We start from the raw sequence: 16142 nt of genomic DNA, 5'->3' as shown, positions 1-16142 counted from the left end.
TAGGCCAAGATTTGTATTTATTGTGCCAAAAAGGTCACGTATCATCCATCTCTTTTAAAGGCTTTTAAATTCAATATGTAGTATTAGCTCCATTAAATACTTCCAGTAACACTAATTCCAATGTTAATTTAAAATACAGAAGCAACTTAGCCAACTCTTACAAAACCAGGGGTAACTATAACACTTGTCTTGTGAATAAAGGTGGTGAGTGAAAAGTGTTAACAAGTAACAAGTCTTGCATATTCTAATCTTTGGCTAAACAACAACTAACATTTGTGTTTCTGAACAGCTGCTGCAAACAGAATGGACAGGAAGTGTATTTAATATATTACTGAAACAGCTATAAAATCCAGTATGACTAGCATAATCTTTACAGAACTTAAAAAATGTATTTCACTAAGTGGTCAACATTTCAATGACAGTAGTGGATTTTTATGATAAAGGAAGACTGACAAAAAGTTCAGACAATAGTCCTCTACCATTTTTTTATTGTTTTTTTTTTAAAAGACGTTTAACCAAAAAAAAAAAAAATCACATTAACAATGCACTAACTGCACAGCTGTTTGATAATATGAAGTCTTGATCCAATGGATTTAAAAGAAAAAAATGATACAACTCTGGAGGACACTAATTCTGCATATTTTATGAGATTTTTTTAATCAAAACAGTTATTTTGTTGTTTTAAGTTATACAGGAAAGTTGAGACATAATTACAAATTAACAGCTTGCGCTCTGCCACCTCTAAAAGGTTTTACAAAGCAGCTGCTCAAAGTTCATTCTAATTAAACTTCAAGCTTCCCAAGGAAGCGAAGATTCAAGATCTTAAGTTGCTCGTCCAGCTCCATTCGAACAATTCCATCCTCGCCATCAATACTCAATAGGACACCAGTAGCTTCACGGTCTTCTCCCAAAATAACCTTTACCTGTGATAAAACAATGATATTTTAGTTAAAATGTCAAAAACACCCATTTATTTTAGGCCTGTATTTGAAAACAGGAAAGGCACAGTTTTCAAATATTAAAAATACTGCTTAACTAGCAACTGTTCTTAACTAAATTTAAAACCATCAACTACAGGAAAATGGTCACTGTAATGAAGGGCTGCAACTTACTAGACACAACTTTGTCTCCAGGAGGAAAATCTGGCTTTTTATATTTTATACACACAATGGTCTGAATATATACCAGAATAGCTGAAGAGGAAGAATATTTAAAAACACAGACAACTTCTGACTTGGCCGTCACAGTCGGGTATTAGGCAGATGTATTGTTATTGGTATAAAGGAGCCTCAGTAGCATTTTTTTGAAACAAGAAACTAATCACTAATCATTGTTGTAAAAAATAACTGGTAATAAAAATAGCTGCCTACCTAAATATATAATCACTTGAGTTGTTACATATTACATTTGTAACCTAACTGAGCAGTGCTCACAGAGATACGGTGGTTATAGACCAAAGCACTGTCGAGTGGGGTGTCATTTCTGCGTCACATCTAGTAAAACATGGGGGTTTACAAGACCTGTACAAATGAGCTCACTCAGTGCAGCTGCACAATTGTGATGTGGAAGCAGCTGGAAAAAAATACATCAAAGTAATGGTGACGTTTCTCTCACTTGCCTTAGGGATAATCCAGCAGTGCATAATCAGAAACAATATGCAAAACTTCTACATAGTACTTATTTTGATGGATGGTACACTACCAGTACAAAAGTAGGCTTGAAGTGCACAGAATTCAGTGCACATCCAGTCTTTGCTGCCATCTAGTGGATACAATCAACCAATACATTCAAGGCAACCTTTGGCAATGCTTCATTCAGCCATCTACTACTTGAGGTTGACTCATCAGAACAGCCCTAAAAGCTTAATTTTAGAGCATACTTGTACTGCTGTTAGATTTTTGAATACTTGACACAAAGCCTTATTTTTTAAACCACCCAATTAACTCGTTATTTGAAGGTGTAATTGATTGACTAATTGATTAGCAAACACTCTCTTGTCATGGCCATAATGCAGTAGTAATAAAGATGTAAGCAAAACTTAGTGGCATGACATCTCAAAATCATTTATTCTGTACTTACTATTTTTATGCATTACACAGCTCACGGTTTCCTCTACTAACATCTAATCCAATCTTATGGTGGTGTTTTTTAAAGCAGAGAATACGAATTGATTCACTGCTTAGCTCATGGGCACAAATGTCATTATTTACCGCAGCCTCATTTACTTTAGGATGGGGGTGGTGTAGAAATTCGAATATATTTTTCCACCATACATCTCTCTCTCTATAAAAATCCAATGTCTGTCTACATGTATGTCTGTCGGCTTTTTATGAGAGAACCACTTAATGGATTTAGATTGTTTTTTTTTTCTATAATTTGCTTGAACATTCCGGTTGATTTTGCGACTTCTCTCATTGCGCCAAGTATCATAGTTTGCTTGCAAGAGCAATATATTCGCACTAATCTGAGACAGAGGCTGCAGGCCGAGGGGAGTGGGAAGCGTGACATCAGGAGTAGGGAGCCGAGCAGGGCCCTCCTCACTCACGTGTCAGCCTCTGTTCGAGTCAGTCTAGCTCTTGTGACGTGTTGGAGCGTATCTTGCCTTTGCTTAGCTAGCGAGATCTGTTTGTTTATTAATTTTTTAAGTTGTCCTGTTTCACTACTATGCAGGCGGAGCTGCGGGGGATAGCTAGTCATTAATACAAAAAGGACAAGTGGCAGGAGTTTTGTTTTTTTTTCTCAGTTTAAACTTCTGCATTTATTTTCATCTATTCTAGTACTTGCATAACATAATCCTTTAAATGTGAGATCAGTCTTCCCTCATCTGAAAACAGGACCAGCCTGTGAACAGTTTTTCTTTATTCATTTAAGACGAATGATGGCAACTGCTAATATTAGGATGATAACAGAGGTTCCTTAACAAAAAATGCTCTTAAAGTCAAGTTAATTTTTTTCCATGGAAGAAAGAGCTTGACGTGTTCATTAGATTCTTTTTGCCAATGACACACTTTAACGGCAATTTCCATCTTAAGCTGATGACCCACTACACAATGTTAAGTCAGAAGGATGTCAAACTCAACAACTAAGTTGCTGATCTTGTCACTTGAGCAGGTCGGATTACATAATTAGAAATCTCGATGTATGTCACATTGGTAAGACGTACAAAACACACGAAGAGACAAACAAGGCGCACACAAGCCTACACCAAAAAGTACATTTTATTTTCTGATGGGGTGAAGCACTCTGACACTGATTATTAGTAGTGCAACTATAACACCACATACTTATGGAATAACTCAGCGGTGGACAAATTGTAATTGGATATGGTAGTCTGTAGGCTTTGTAAACCAGGTAGTCCAGCCACACTTTATGTATGGGGTTGGCGAGTTAACTGAAACATTTTACAACAATATTGTTCTGTAAAGTTTGGTTGCACATGAGTGCATAGCTTTCTACCACAATATAAACACAATAGGCATCTTAGAAGAGAATATTTTAGAAAACAGATAATCCTTTAAAAATTGTCATGGTCTTTTTCTGGTGTACACAAAAATATATTAATCAAATGAACTGAACTAACGTATTAATGCTGCTTTCAGACATAATTTAGACCCCACCAATTGGTTTCTGTGTCAAAAACATCACTTTGACCTTCAGGGTTATTCTGAAGTGCAATATGTCCTTTACAGTGTCATATATCTTTGGTTGACCACAGCCAGTGATCTGTTTATACAGTTGCATTAAACTGTGTCACGGTGGGACCATTAAGAGGGTCCTCATACTTAAAAGTCATGTTCATACTCTGCAGTTTATGCACTAATATTTAGCAGCATTTTCAAAACCTCAGGTATACCAGTTAGGAACCCCACAGTACATATCAGTAAATGGTGAGCATCTTATTTTTTACGATATTCCACTAGTACCCTTTCTGTGACTTCATAAGGCAAGATCTGTTGGTGATGGAGTATGGTCCTCTGATTACAAAAGGTTAATGTCCAACCCCTAAGGCTGAAACACTGAAAAATAGTGACACAAACATTGTTTGAATATTCAAGCCATCACATGTGATCAACATTTTCTAGATCTTGCAGGCTCACTAGCGTAGTGAATAGTCTAATGTTCAGTGCTTTCTCAACTTTTCAGTCCTAAAATTAGTTTTACCTGAAAACAAAATCACTTTTACATGTGGTTTCCTGAAGTTCCCTGCTAACAATACAGTTCGTCGCTGCTTTGCCGAATCTCCTCTGTATTTTTTCAGCTGAAAACGTTTTTTCAGAAGATAAAAAGTTATATAATTTTCCATATATTGTTGTCAAAATGCTGCTTGTATTTAAAATTTCCTTCACTTGTAATTGGTAACATTTATATTGTGGTAAATGATGAGAGGATACAGTGAACTTTTCGCATTATTGTACTCACTGCTCCAGGAGCTTTACAGCTAACAATACTGCTTTGGTTGCTGACTTGCTGCACAATTTCACTATTTTCCCTATTTGTTAATAAATGTTGCTTCCATACTGGTCGTGAGGGCCGCAAAGCAAAAATGATGTCAGAAGCAGTGATGTGCACTGGGTTTTTGCTATGAACAGTGGTGAATTTCAAAAAGAAGCTATGTGTGTTCCAGAATGGTGAACAAAGGGCTGCTGAATATGATGCAACACGTCATCAAAGTGCACTGAAGACATGCAGAAATATCTGTAGTGCATCTGTTCATCATGTAGGTCCATCCACTTATGTGATTATTATACTCAAAATCTCGTTGACATTTTTGCTTAATGGGTCTGATACTCCACCTTCTTCTTTCTTTTCACTTAAAGCCAGCAATAATCGGAACAACTCTTCTTCCATTAGAAGAGTCTGGCGTTCTCTACTGTGAAATTCCTACACAAACATTACCACATACTGACTAGGAGAATATCCATGTGCAGATTGTATAAAAGCATTTTGGTCCCTGACAGCATGCGTTCTTTATGCTGTGGTCTGCACACAGGCTTCGTGCCATGAGCACAAACAGTGTGCTATAAGAAGCTGTCTTTAATAGTGTCAACAAAGTTAAGATTGCATTTGAAGAACTGGGTGATGTTTTTATTATTTTTGGCTTTGATTAGGAAACTACTGCATGGACTAAATATTCAAAACATCTGGCAGCTTGCCAGGCTTTGCAAGTCTGTAATTGAAAAATGGTAGTCACAGACATCTGCACAACTGATTTGTCCACTCCTGTAACTTATTCAATATAAAAAGTGAAATTACCATCAATTATATTTTGGAATAAGTATTCAAACTATTCACCCACTTTCTGAACCCACTTTACCATTTAAAGGATCGACAGAGGGCAGCATGGTGGCGAAGTGGGTAGCGCTGCTGCCTCGCAGGTAGGAGATCTGGGTTCGCTTCCCAGGTCCTTTCTGCGTGGAGTTTGCATGTTCACCCCATGTCTGCGTGGGTTTCCTCCGGGTGCTATGGTTTCTTCCCACAGTCCAAAGACATGCAGGTTAGGTGCATTGGTGATTGTAAATTGTCCCTAGTGTGTGCTTGGTGTGTGGGTGTGTGTGCGCGCTCTGCAGTGGGCTGGCGCCCTGCCCGGGTTTGTTTTCTGCCTTGTGCTCTGTGTTGGCTGGGATTGGCTCCAGCAGACCCCCGTGACCCTGTAGTTAGGATATAGTGGGTTGGATAATGGATGGATGGAGGGAGGACTGACAGACTTATTCTTCTCTGGGAATACTGTGTACAACCCTGAATAGGAAGGCAGTATACCAACACTCTCTTATATTGGGGCAGTACAGAACAGTCAACCAACCTAATGCAGAATGTGTCAGAATGCCATTCGAATTCAAACTCTAATCACTACACCACCAGAGCTCCCAGGTTTAACTACACAAATCCATATGTTTCACTGGTTGTTATTTTAATTTGATTATTAATTTTAATCGTGTTAATGTTGAGACATCAGGGTGACATTCACAGGTGGACAGACATGAGCAGATGAAGTAAGACATGCACTGGAGCCCAGAACAGGATGTGCAACCACAGGTCGCAGGCATCAAAATAGTCAGGCATGAAATAATCGTGACTGATCGAAAACAAAATTGAATAATTAGTCGACTACCAAAATAATCATTAGTTGCAGCCTTATAACCAAGTAATCTGGATTTAAAAAAAAAAACACAAGGGAGTTCTCCATAAAACACCAATGCAGGAGTGGAGGCAGAGTGGTGACCCTGAGGCTAGGGATCTGCACTGACAATCAGAAGGTTGCTGCTCTGAATCCCATAAATGCCAAAAAGGGACTCTGCTCTGTTGGGCCCTTGAGCAAGGCCCTTCACCTGCAATTGCTGAGCACTTTGAGTAGTGAGAAAAGCACTATATAAATGCAAAGAATTATTAAAGAATTATGATGCAATATTACAGTATTTCAATATATACTCCACAGATCATACCAGTGAAAATGCACAAAATTTACGTGTGGCGGTATGTGACATATGCACACCCACTAATGTCTTTGCATCATAAATAAAGATCACCCTTAAATATCTCAAGCTTAACAGCACCCAAAATTTTCAAATAGTTATTACATACATTGTGATATAAACATAATTAAAATGACAAATCGCTAAAAATTATACACATAATTCAATACAAATGACAACAATCTAAGCCATTTACCACACTTATTAAAAAAATGCATCCAGTGCATAATTCAAAGACTATTATAAGTTTCCCAAAAAGGTGCATGTTACAAAGGCAGTCTCGGTAAAGATGATCAGCATATGCATCAAAGCCCACATACCTGACAAACCCCCCCCATAAAAAAGTGAATTTAGTAATAAAAAATGAAAAATGAAAAACACTGGTATAAGACTTAAAAAAAATATCAAGTTCAGTTAAAATGCAAATTATAAACTATATGTGTAATAAAGTTAATTCTATAAAATGCCTTCAAATGCCTATAGTAACAGGAAGTTACTGTACTTAAGTAATATATCACAAGTATGCAATTTTTTTTTCCTTTATACAAAAGATCCTCAACAGGACAATCAAAAGAAGAACTTGTGAAAAACAATCTGTTTAGAACTAGCCAAAATCCTGATACATTTTATTTCTTCGACGCTTATGTTTTTGCAAAGATAATGAAAAATACTCCAGAGTACACATATTCCCCAAGTGATAATTAACCTATTAAAACTACCCCCCAAAAAAACACTAAACGTATTTTTCGTCACAAACATTTCCATATCCAACACGAAACCAGTGTTTTTTAATTTTTAAACATCAAATTTTGACGATTCTTAATATTTAGTCATACTGCTGCACTTATTCAAATCAATAGTTTTTTTTTATTATTGTTTCTTATTTTTATCCCTTTTGCAGATCTACCCTGAACACAGCCCTTCAGTAAATCCTCTTCTGTGTATGTATACTAATGAAGTGTAAGATACGTACCTTATTGTTCTTAGTGGGCGTCACTGGCTCCAAATGCTCACTAGAAATGCTAACGACCTTGTCTGTATCCACCAGGAACACTGAACACATTCCAGCCTGTATGTAAAGCAACAGGACTGAGGTGAGAAGGAGCAAAAACTTTGAGTAAAGTCTGTAACACTGAGAACATTTGATGTACGAGGGTGAAAATAGTAAAAGTTTTAAGTTTCTATTCTGTTTGTGCACTCACCGACAAACTGCGAATAACTCCAGTTTGACCAACAACCTGGCTGTCCAAAAAGGTATCCCTGACGCGCACCAAAATGTCTGTAGTGGCCCAGTCACAAGAAGACTGTTCAATGCTTGAGCCAGGAGTGTGAGGATTATAGCCACCAGGGGAAGGTGCTCCAGGTGTCATAGGACTGTAACCCACAGGACTGGGACTGGGACTGGCCTGCGAAAATATTAAAATAAAAAAAATTTAAATAACACAAATGTTTAATGAACCACACATTTTTTTGAACAAAGCAGGACTCTTGACCAGTGAATAAGAGGGAGAAGCAAAAATTCAATTCAAAAGCTTGATCCTGAGAGAATGCATTTCCCCTGCATGCACCGGTATGATTTTCTGCAAGTATTTATTTAAAAAAATGCATGCATTTTGCATTCTGTGAGAAAACAACTGGATTATTTGACATTTGGATTATGCAATTCAAGCAACAAGATTTTATTTTTGTGGAAGTTTTTATACTGTTTGATGTGGTCCAGTGTTGATCTCCATTGATGTCCATTCTATCACACAAATTGTTATCTCTGTCCTTTATGAAAAAATAATTTTTTTTTTCTGTCATCAGTACAAACTACATAAGGTCAATAGCATATTAAAAAAATATCTTTTTTGGGTGGAGTATTCCTTTATACATGCATACTTATTATGCCTAACCTTCTGTCTAAAGGGTAAACCTTTGTTTTATAAAAATTTAAATTAACACCATCAGATTTCAGCTAATGTTTGTGTTACAAAGCTGTGTTTTCTAGTGTTGCCAGCCATTATCAGAAAAATTTGTGGTACATTTATGGGGTTTGGGATTTTTTGCATTTAAACTAAATACAATTTAACCCAATTCATTATAAGATTTGGCTGAACCATGGTGTCACAATTACATGAAAGTCTTTAGCAGAGAACACCTTTAAAAAACCCAGTAATAAGCAGGTTGAGATGGTGATATAAGAGTGAAATATTCCACGTGACCCCAAATTGCAATTGAAAACTCCAAGGATAACATGGCAGTACTACAGTAGGTATGGGGTTGAATAAAAATAGTGAAATAAATCTTCAAATAAAGAAAAAGTACAACAGGCAAGTACTGAACCTAGACCAACTGCTTCGAAGAGAAGTATGCTAACAATTACAACACAACCATCACCATCTGTCTGTCATGGATTCTCCGTCAATTGATTAGTGTCGAATTTCACAACACTCCTTCGGTTGTCACTGAGCAATTAAAACACTGTATAGCCTATTATATTCTGAGTTGGACAATCTCCAAGCTACCCTCCAATTTTCATGAAAATTTCTGCTGCTGTTTTTAGGTGATGTCAAAAAAACACACAAGCATACATACTATACATAAGAAATTACAACTCAGCTTTCTTTCTATAGATGTAAAACAAAATTGTGTCTTCTGAAGAAACCGATACACTCATGATATGTCTCAAAAATGTCTCGATTTACTTCTGGCACATAAGAAATTCAGAAAGAATTTGGGAGTCAAACAGGTCAAATCTTTGATTAATCAACAGTTAAGTCCATTAGCATTTGGCCAGTGACTCAGTTTTCATAATTTTGGCTCTGTACACCACCACAATGGATTTAGATTGAAGCAATCATTATGTAATTGAAGTGTAGACTATGAGCTTTAATTTAAGGGGTATACCAAAAAATATCATATAAGCTACCTAAGAATGATAGCCATTTTTTGCATAGCCCACCAATTTCCAGGGGCTCTGAAGTGTATAGACATTTGACTGACAAGCTGCTCCATAGCCAGGTGGAAGCAGGTCCCTCATTATTTCATTAACTATTAAGCAGGTAAAAGGCCTGGAATTGAATCCATTGGTGAAATTTGCATTTGGAAGCAGTCACTGTGAACTCTCAATGACGTCAAAGAGCTGTCCATGCAAGTAAAAACAGCCCATCATTAAGCTGAGAAAACAAAACAAACCCTTTAGAGAGACAACAGAAACACCAGGAGTGGTCAAATCAAGCATACTGCAACACCAGAAGGTTTGGAAAAAACCACAGGAGACAACTGTGCTAGATGACTGAAGAATTCTGTCCTTGGTGAAGAACAAACCCTTCACAACATTTAGCCAAACCAAGAACACTCATTGGAAGGTTAGACCTATCATTGCCAAAGTTGACAATCATGAGAAGAATTAATAAAAGTCAAGACAAGAGAGTTTACCAAAAGCATATGAGGGACAGATTAGACTTTGACAGAAAACATTTTTAAAAGCCTGTCCATTTCTGGAATTGTCTTTAGACAAAGGAAACTAAGATAAATATATACCACAATGTTGGAAAAAGAAGAGTATGGAGAAGAGAAAAGACGACTGAATACCACATCATCTGTGAAAAGTGATGGAGGCCGATCTTAGGGCATGATCATGCATGCCTCTGCGAATGGAAGTCAGTCACTGGTGTTTATTGAATGTATAACTGTTGGCAGAAGAAGGAGGATGAATTCTGAAGTGTACAGGACTATACTAGCAGCTCAGATTCAGCCAAATGCTGCAAAAATAATAGGATGACACTTGGTTCATGGGTTCCAGACTTTAGATAGTCAGTTACCGTAAAGGATTTTCAACTAAATAATGAAAATGATCATTACATTTATGATTATATTAGTTTGTCCAAATACTTTTGAGCCCCAGGATTTGGGGGGTGGGATTACTGTACAGAAAAATGTCTGTCATTCCTAAATAGCTCATACAATATTTTTGGTAAACCCTTTAAATTAAAGCTGAAAGTCCACACTTCATTCACATAATGATAGCTTAATTTCAAATCCATTGTGGTGGCGTACAGAGTCAAAATTATGAAAATTGTGTCACTGTCCAAATACATATAGACCTAACTGTAAATGCGTTTTCATATATACAATAGCCACATTAAAACATGATTTTCCTATATATTGGGGCTATGCAACTTAACACATACTTCTTATAAACCAAATTAAGTAAACCAATAGACAGATAAAAATAGTTTTGTAAGAATAATTACATTAGAACTGCTCTTTTAAAAAAAAAAAAGACTAACTGCACAAATACTTAAAGTTTAATATTGGATCATTTTGCAATTTACAAAAAAATTATTTTACACAATTGCAAATTTGTGCATATACAGTATATTAATTGCTAAGAAAATACAACTAATTAGCATTTTACCAAGTGATTCTTATATGTACATCTTGAATTCCAGAACTCTGTTGGTTACCTGGTAAGCCATAGGAGAAGGAGTAGGATGATAACTGGCCGGTGAGTGCGTATTCTGGTAGCCAACCGGACTGGGAGCCACCTGATGGTAGCTCTGAGGACTAGGACTGGGTTGATAGGAGCCTTGGGGTGAAGGGGCCGCATATGGAGAGTACTGGTCTGTGTTGTACCTGAAATTAAGAGGGAACAAGAGGAATGCATTCATAAGAGGCACTAAGTAGAACCAGACATTATTATATCAAAACTAAACCAGAATTGTCAATATCACTGACAAGTTCAGTTTTTTTAATGCACTATTATCATGCTGTACATATTACATTAACAAGTGCATTTTCTTTTCTCTCTGAGTGAAGCCTTTTATTCTAGATGGTTTGGCCTCAACCTTATACTGAACAATGCAGTATAGGCACCTGGTAAAACTTCTGTACCTTCTTCACTATACATGCATAAGCATTAAAACAATCTGGTTTGCCTGGTTCAGTTTGGACCTCTAAACATAAAAATGCAGCATTTTATTTCAGGGCAAACGGTTACATTTTACAAAATGCATCATGTGTAAATATTAAACTCTCGACTTTAAAAATAAGACAAAAGCATGTAAACAATATTAGTGTACACTCACATAGCTGGCGTTCCAGGTGTTTGGGGATTGTACTGTGGATTTACTTGTGGAGATGGGACTTCGGGGTAACCTGGGGTCTGGGGGTTGGGAGTTCCACCATACCCTTGCGGGGAAGGAGAAGGCTCATCATCATAGTTATAGTCATACTCCTCATCGGCTCTGTCATACAGAAACAGAACATACTCTGAAATAATTTTGCTTATAGTTCACTCTAATAGTAACATGCACTATGCTACTGTATATAGGTCGAACAGAAATTCTGTGTTGAGAAAAAAATAGCTAGTCAGCTATATCACAGTACAGGACATTATATGAAATAACTGACATCAACACAAGCCTTACACATATATATTGAGACAGCAACAGGAACAATTCTGCGGGAGCCATTAACACACCACTTACCTAGATGGTGTATTAGGATTATTGGGGTCCCAAGCTCCACTTTGCCCAGGTGTTCGGCTACCATCATGCAGTGGAGTCTGGGATCCATAATGTGGTGTTCTATTCCCAGCTAAATTACATTAACACAAAATAATCAGACATTAGTGTTATATATTTTATACATAATGTCAACAGAATCAATGTCTGTTAATCTCAATCAACTTAAATATGACAAATGGTGTGATCTACTTAAAAGAAATGCAAAGGAAAGGAACAGTTAGGATTCACATGGAAAAGACATCCATCACATAATTATGGACTAAAGTCAAGAAAAGTTTAGTAATTTACACAGTCTCACAATGAGAGAGGTTCAAAACTTACAACCTTGTGGGTTCATGGTAAATTTTGTAATTATGAGCGATTTTAAAATCTATTTTTATAATAGGTTTATATTGTTTCAAAATATTTTTATGCAGTTTCAAAATTATATTAAGAAATCATTTGAACAAGCTTAAAGAAACATCTTGTCCAAGAAGCAAAACATAATAAACATAAAATATACCATAATAAACAAACATACCATCATGTATAGGTGTCTGGGATCCGTACATAGGTGTTCTAGATCCAGATCCATACATTGGTGTTTGGGAGCCATACATTGGTGTACGGCTATATGAGGAGGTCATTCCTCCAGGCCTTCTTACACCCCTGATCAGTGAAAACAAAACATAGTTAAAAAAATAGAAAAAATGCGTTGTCAATAAACTCATTAAATCAGTACATTGACCAAAAATAATAAGAAAATTTGGCATAACATTTATTTATATTTGTTTAATGACTCACTATTTTGTTGGTGAATGAAAGAAGTAATACTACTCGGTGTGTATGTCTAATCTCTTGTCAAATTAATGATATTCATTAACAGACAACCATAATACAGAGGACAGCAGAAAGTCTAGAGGGGTGTCCAGACTGCTGTAATCACTACTGTCTTTAGAGGATGCTCTCCTTGTTGCCTGTTCTTAGCCATGCTCAGATGTATTTGTTCTGATCCAAGCCAACACCTCAAATTATTATCCAATTCTTTTAAATTGTTACTAGTAATATACAGGTAGTAATATAGTAAATGGGTGTTTCATCGAAAAGCTTAAAATGCTATTTAAAATAGAAATTATGGGGCTAACTAATATTTTGGTGCAGCAGAAGTACAGAAAGACACTAAGATAAAGCAAGAGGAACGTATTTGGAAGATCTACAGATCAATCTATATCCAACTTTGCCAAAGGCGATTGGCTAGAAGTAACGGTCAAAACACTAAAAGCATAGGTACAAGTGATCAACAAACATTTCCATGTTGGTGTTTTTCATGCTCCACGATGTACTGGAAAAATTTGCAACATTGCAGGGCCTTAGAATATAACCAGTGCTGCTTTAGACCGAAACCATTCATCTTAAGCAGTTCTGGCATTTAACAAGGTTGTTCATGTCTAACTCCTGCACAAGTTGTGCTACGGGACTTTCAGCTGGAAGGGAATATAGGACATACTAGGAATTCATTAGTTTGAGCAGGCCATATCGGTTAGAATGGTCTGAAATGCGTCTGAAGTTACTACACAACTCTAACCAGGACAAGAAGATTTTAACATACGAAAAAAGGACAACAGAATGTCACATTATCAAAAATGGTTAACTATTAAGCAACTAGGGCTGCAGTGATTTTTTCGGCGCAGATTTTTTTTATTGTAGACGTGTCATAAACAGAACCTTCAATAGAGGCTCCAGTGACAAAGAACCACATTGGTTTTTGTAACTGCAATGCACTACATGAACATCTGGAGGCAGTATCGTTTGTTATGGTTTGTCAAGACTGCACACAGTCCTACCACCGAAGAAGGTCTGAGGAGAAGAAGAATGTAGAGGAAAATAAATGTGGTTGCAATGGCGAGTCGGAAAGAGGAGGGGGAAGGAGATGGAAAAAAATTTAGAAAAAAACTTTTTGAACTGTGGGAGCACTTCACCGAAAAAGAAAAAAAAAAAAGCTGAATGCAGATTATGCAAAGCGGAGCTTTCTTTTCACAGCAGCACCACCGCGATGCATTAGCATCTGAAACACAAGCATCCTTAAAATTAAGTCTTATGTATTCCTGCTACCTCTACTCCCTCTGAGTGTCTCTTCTCTGCAGCTGGGAACATTGTCTCAAAGAAGAGAGCCAGTCTCACACCACAGCATGTCGAAATACTCACGTTCCTGCACTGCAATCAGGAATATATGAACTGAATCTTTTATAAACTGTACATTATTGTTTTATTGCATTTGTATTGAAGCTTTATTTAAACTTTTGGACTTTAAGACACACCAGTGGCCATTTTTGGTTAAGTTAAATGCACTTTTTTGTTTAAAGACTATGTGCACTTTAGTTTGTATTGTTTAATATATTTCTTTTTATTGTGATGGTCACACTAATATAAAACATTGGTTATTTTCAAATTCATATATTTCACTGTTATTTTAATTTGATTATTATTCATTTAAATCGTGTTAATGCAGAGACATTAGGGTGACATTCACTGGTGGACAGACATGAGCAGATGAGGTAAGACATGCACTGGAGCCCAGAGCAGGATGTGCAACCACAGGTCGCAGGCATTAAAATAATCAGGCATGAAATAATCGTGACTAATCAGGGAAAAAAAAATTGAACAATTAGTCGACTACCAAAATAATCATTAGTTGCAGCCCTGTAAGCAACTACCTCGATTATAATAAAAGGCAGAACAGCAATTAAGAAACCTGCTCAAACTCAGGCTGCTAGGCTAGCCCTGTGCTTAGTGCATGAACTTTATTAAAGGTAACAGCACAAAGTAATAATCCCATATATGGCTGCAGAAACAATTCTATGTCATCTATTTAAAACCTGGTACCACACATTCCTGATTTCCGTATACTTACACTGGGGTGAGCCGCTGTCTATCTACAGATATCGTCTGGCAGGTGGAATGTAGCTCCACACGAGCAGTTGACTCAGTTGCATCTTTCACAACACCAATGTAACCTATTAGCAATTTTAATAGGTCAGAAACACACAAACACCCTATAGCATGACAGACTTAATAATAATGACGACATTTCAATTAAAAATTGGTAGTATTTATACAAAACATTGCACACAACCATACTGATTTTGAAGCAAAAATATTTTAGAGCTCTCTCTCAGATCAGTTTAAATTGTATAAATACAATTAACAATACTAAAATAAATTTGCAAGGAATATCCCTAACAAAAATTGTCAAATTTCTTTAATGAAATATGATAATATAAAGAAAATTCTATCAAGCCAGTGGCACAGTACTTCTAGTCGGAGGGGATATCAAGCTTGACCACTGAAGTTGCTAATCCTGTCACTTGAGTTTATCAGATTACACAACTAACTGCCAAAACAATTTTTCCACAATGGTCACAGCCAGATTATTTCACATTTTATTGACTATCACAATTCCAGTGGCTCACAACGTTACAAACATTTTGTTAACTGTGCCTTTAAACAGCTTGGAAAATTCCAGAAAATGTCAAACCTTTCAGCAATTAGATAACCAGCTTCTGATAGCCAATTAGCCTAACTGGAGTCAACAATTGGATGTACAGTGCATCCGGAAAGTATTCACAGCGCATCACTTTTTCCACATTTTGTTATGTTATAGCCTTATTCCAAAATTGATTAAATTCATTTTTAACTCAGAATTCTACACACAACACCCCATAATAACAACGTGAAAAAAGTTTACTTGAGATTTTTGCAAATTTATTAAAAATAAAAAAATTGAGAAAGCACATGTACATAGTGTAAGTATTCAGAGCCTTTGCCATGAAGCTCAACATTGAGCTCAGGCGCATCCTGTTTCCACTGATCGTCCTTGAGATGTTTCTGCAGCTTAAAAAGAGTCCACCTGTGGTAAATTCAGTTGATTGGACATGATTTGGAAAGGCACACACCAATATATAAGGTCCCACAGTTGACAGTTCATGTCAGAGCACAAACCAAGCATGAAGTCAAAGGAATTGTCTGTAGACCTCCGAGACAGGATTGTCTCGAGTCACAAATCTGGGGAAGGTTACAGAAACATTTCTGCTGCTTTGAAGGTCCCAATGAGCACAGTGGCCTCCATCATCCATAAGTGGAAGAAGTTCGAAACCACCAGGACTTCCTAGAGCTGGCCGGC

The 16142-nt window shown here is 36.7% G+C and overlaps 1 protein-coding gene across 3 annotated transcripts in view; it reads right to left on the bottom strand.

Annotated features, from left to right (window-relative positions):
• Positions 1–471: 471 nt before the first annotated feature.
• supt5h (SPT5 homolog, DSIF elongation factor subunit) overlaps positions 472–16142 on the bottom strand; it is an 80693-nt gene continuing 65022 nt past the window's right edge. For all 3 annotated transcript variants that reach the window (XM_039768272.1, XM_039768271.1, XM_039768273.1), the window contains 8 exons: positions 14874–14976; positions 12504–12631; positions 11945–12053; positions 11543–11701; positions 10922–11090; positions 7673–7876; positions 7444–7539; positions 472–923 (listed from right to left, as the gene is read on the bottom strand). In XM_039768272.1, the coding sequence (XP_039624206.1) occupies positions 783–923; positions 7444–7539; positions 7673–7876; positions 10922–11090; positions 11543–11701; positions 11945–12053; positions 12504–12631; positions 14874–14976 (1109 nt within the window). In that variant the 3' untranslated portion in view covers positions 472–782. The remainder of the gene's footprint in view (positions 924–7443; positions 7540–7672; positions 7877–10921; positions 11091–11542; positions 11702–11944; positions 12054–12503; positions 12632–14873; positions 14977–16142) is intronic.

Source organism: Polypterus senegalus, chromosome 11 (assembly GCF_016835505.1).
Source record: "Polypterus senegalus isolate Bchr_013 chromosome 11, ASM1683550v1, whole genome shotgun sequence".
NCBI lineage: Eukaryota > Metazoa > Chordata > Cladistia > Polypteriformes > Polypteridae > Polypterus > Polypterus senegalus.
The sequence above is the reverse complement of the archived record's forward strand: the minus strand, read 5'-3'. Positions and strand labels throughout refer to the sequence as shown.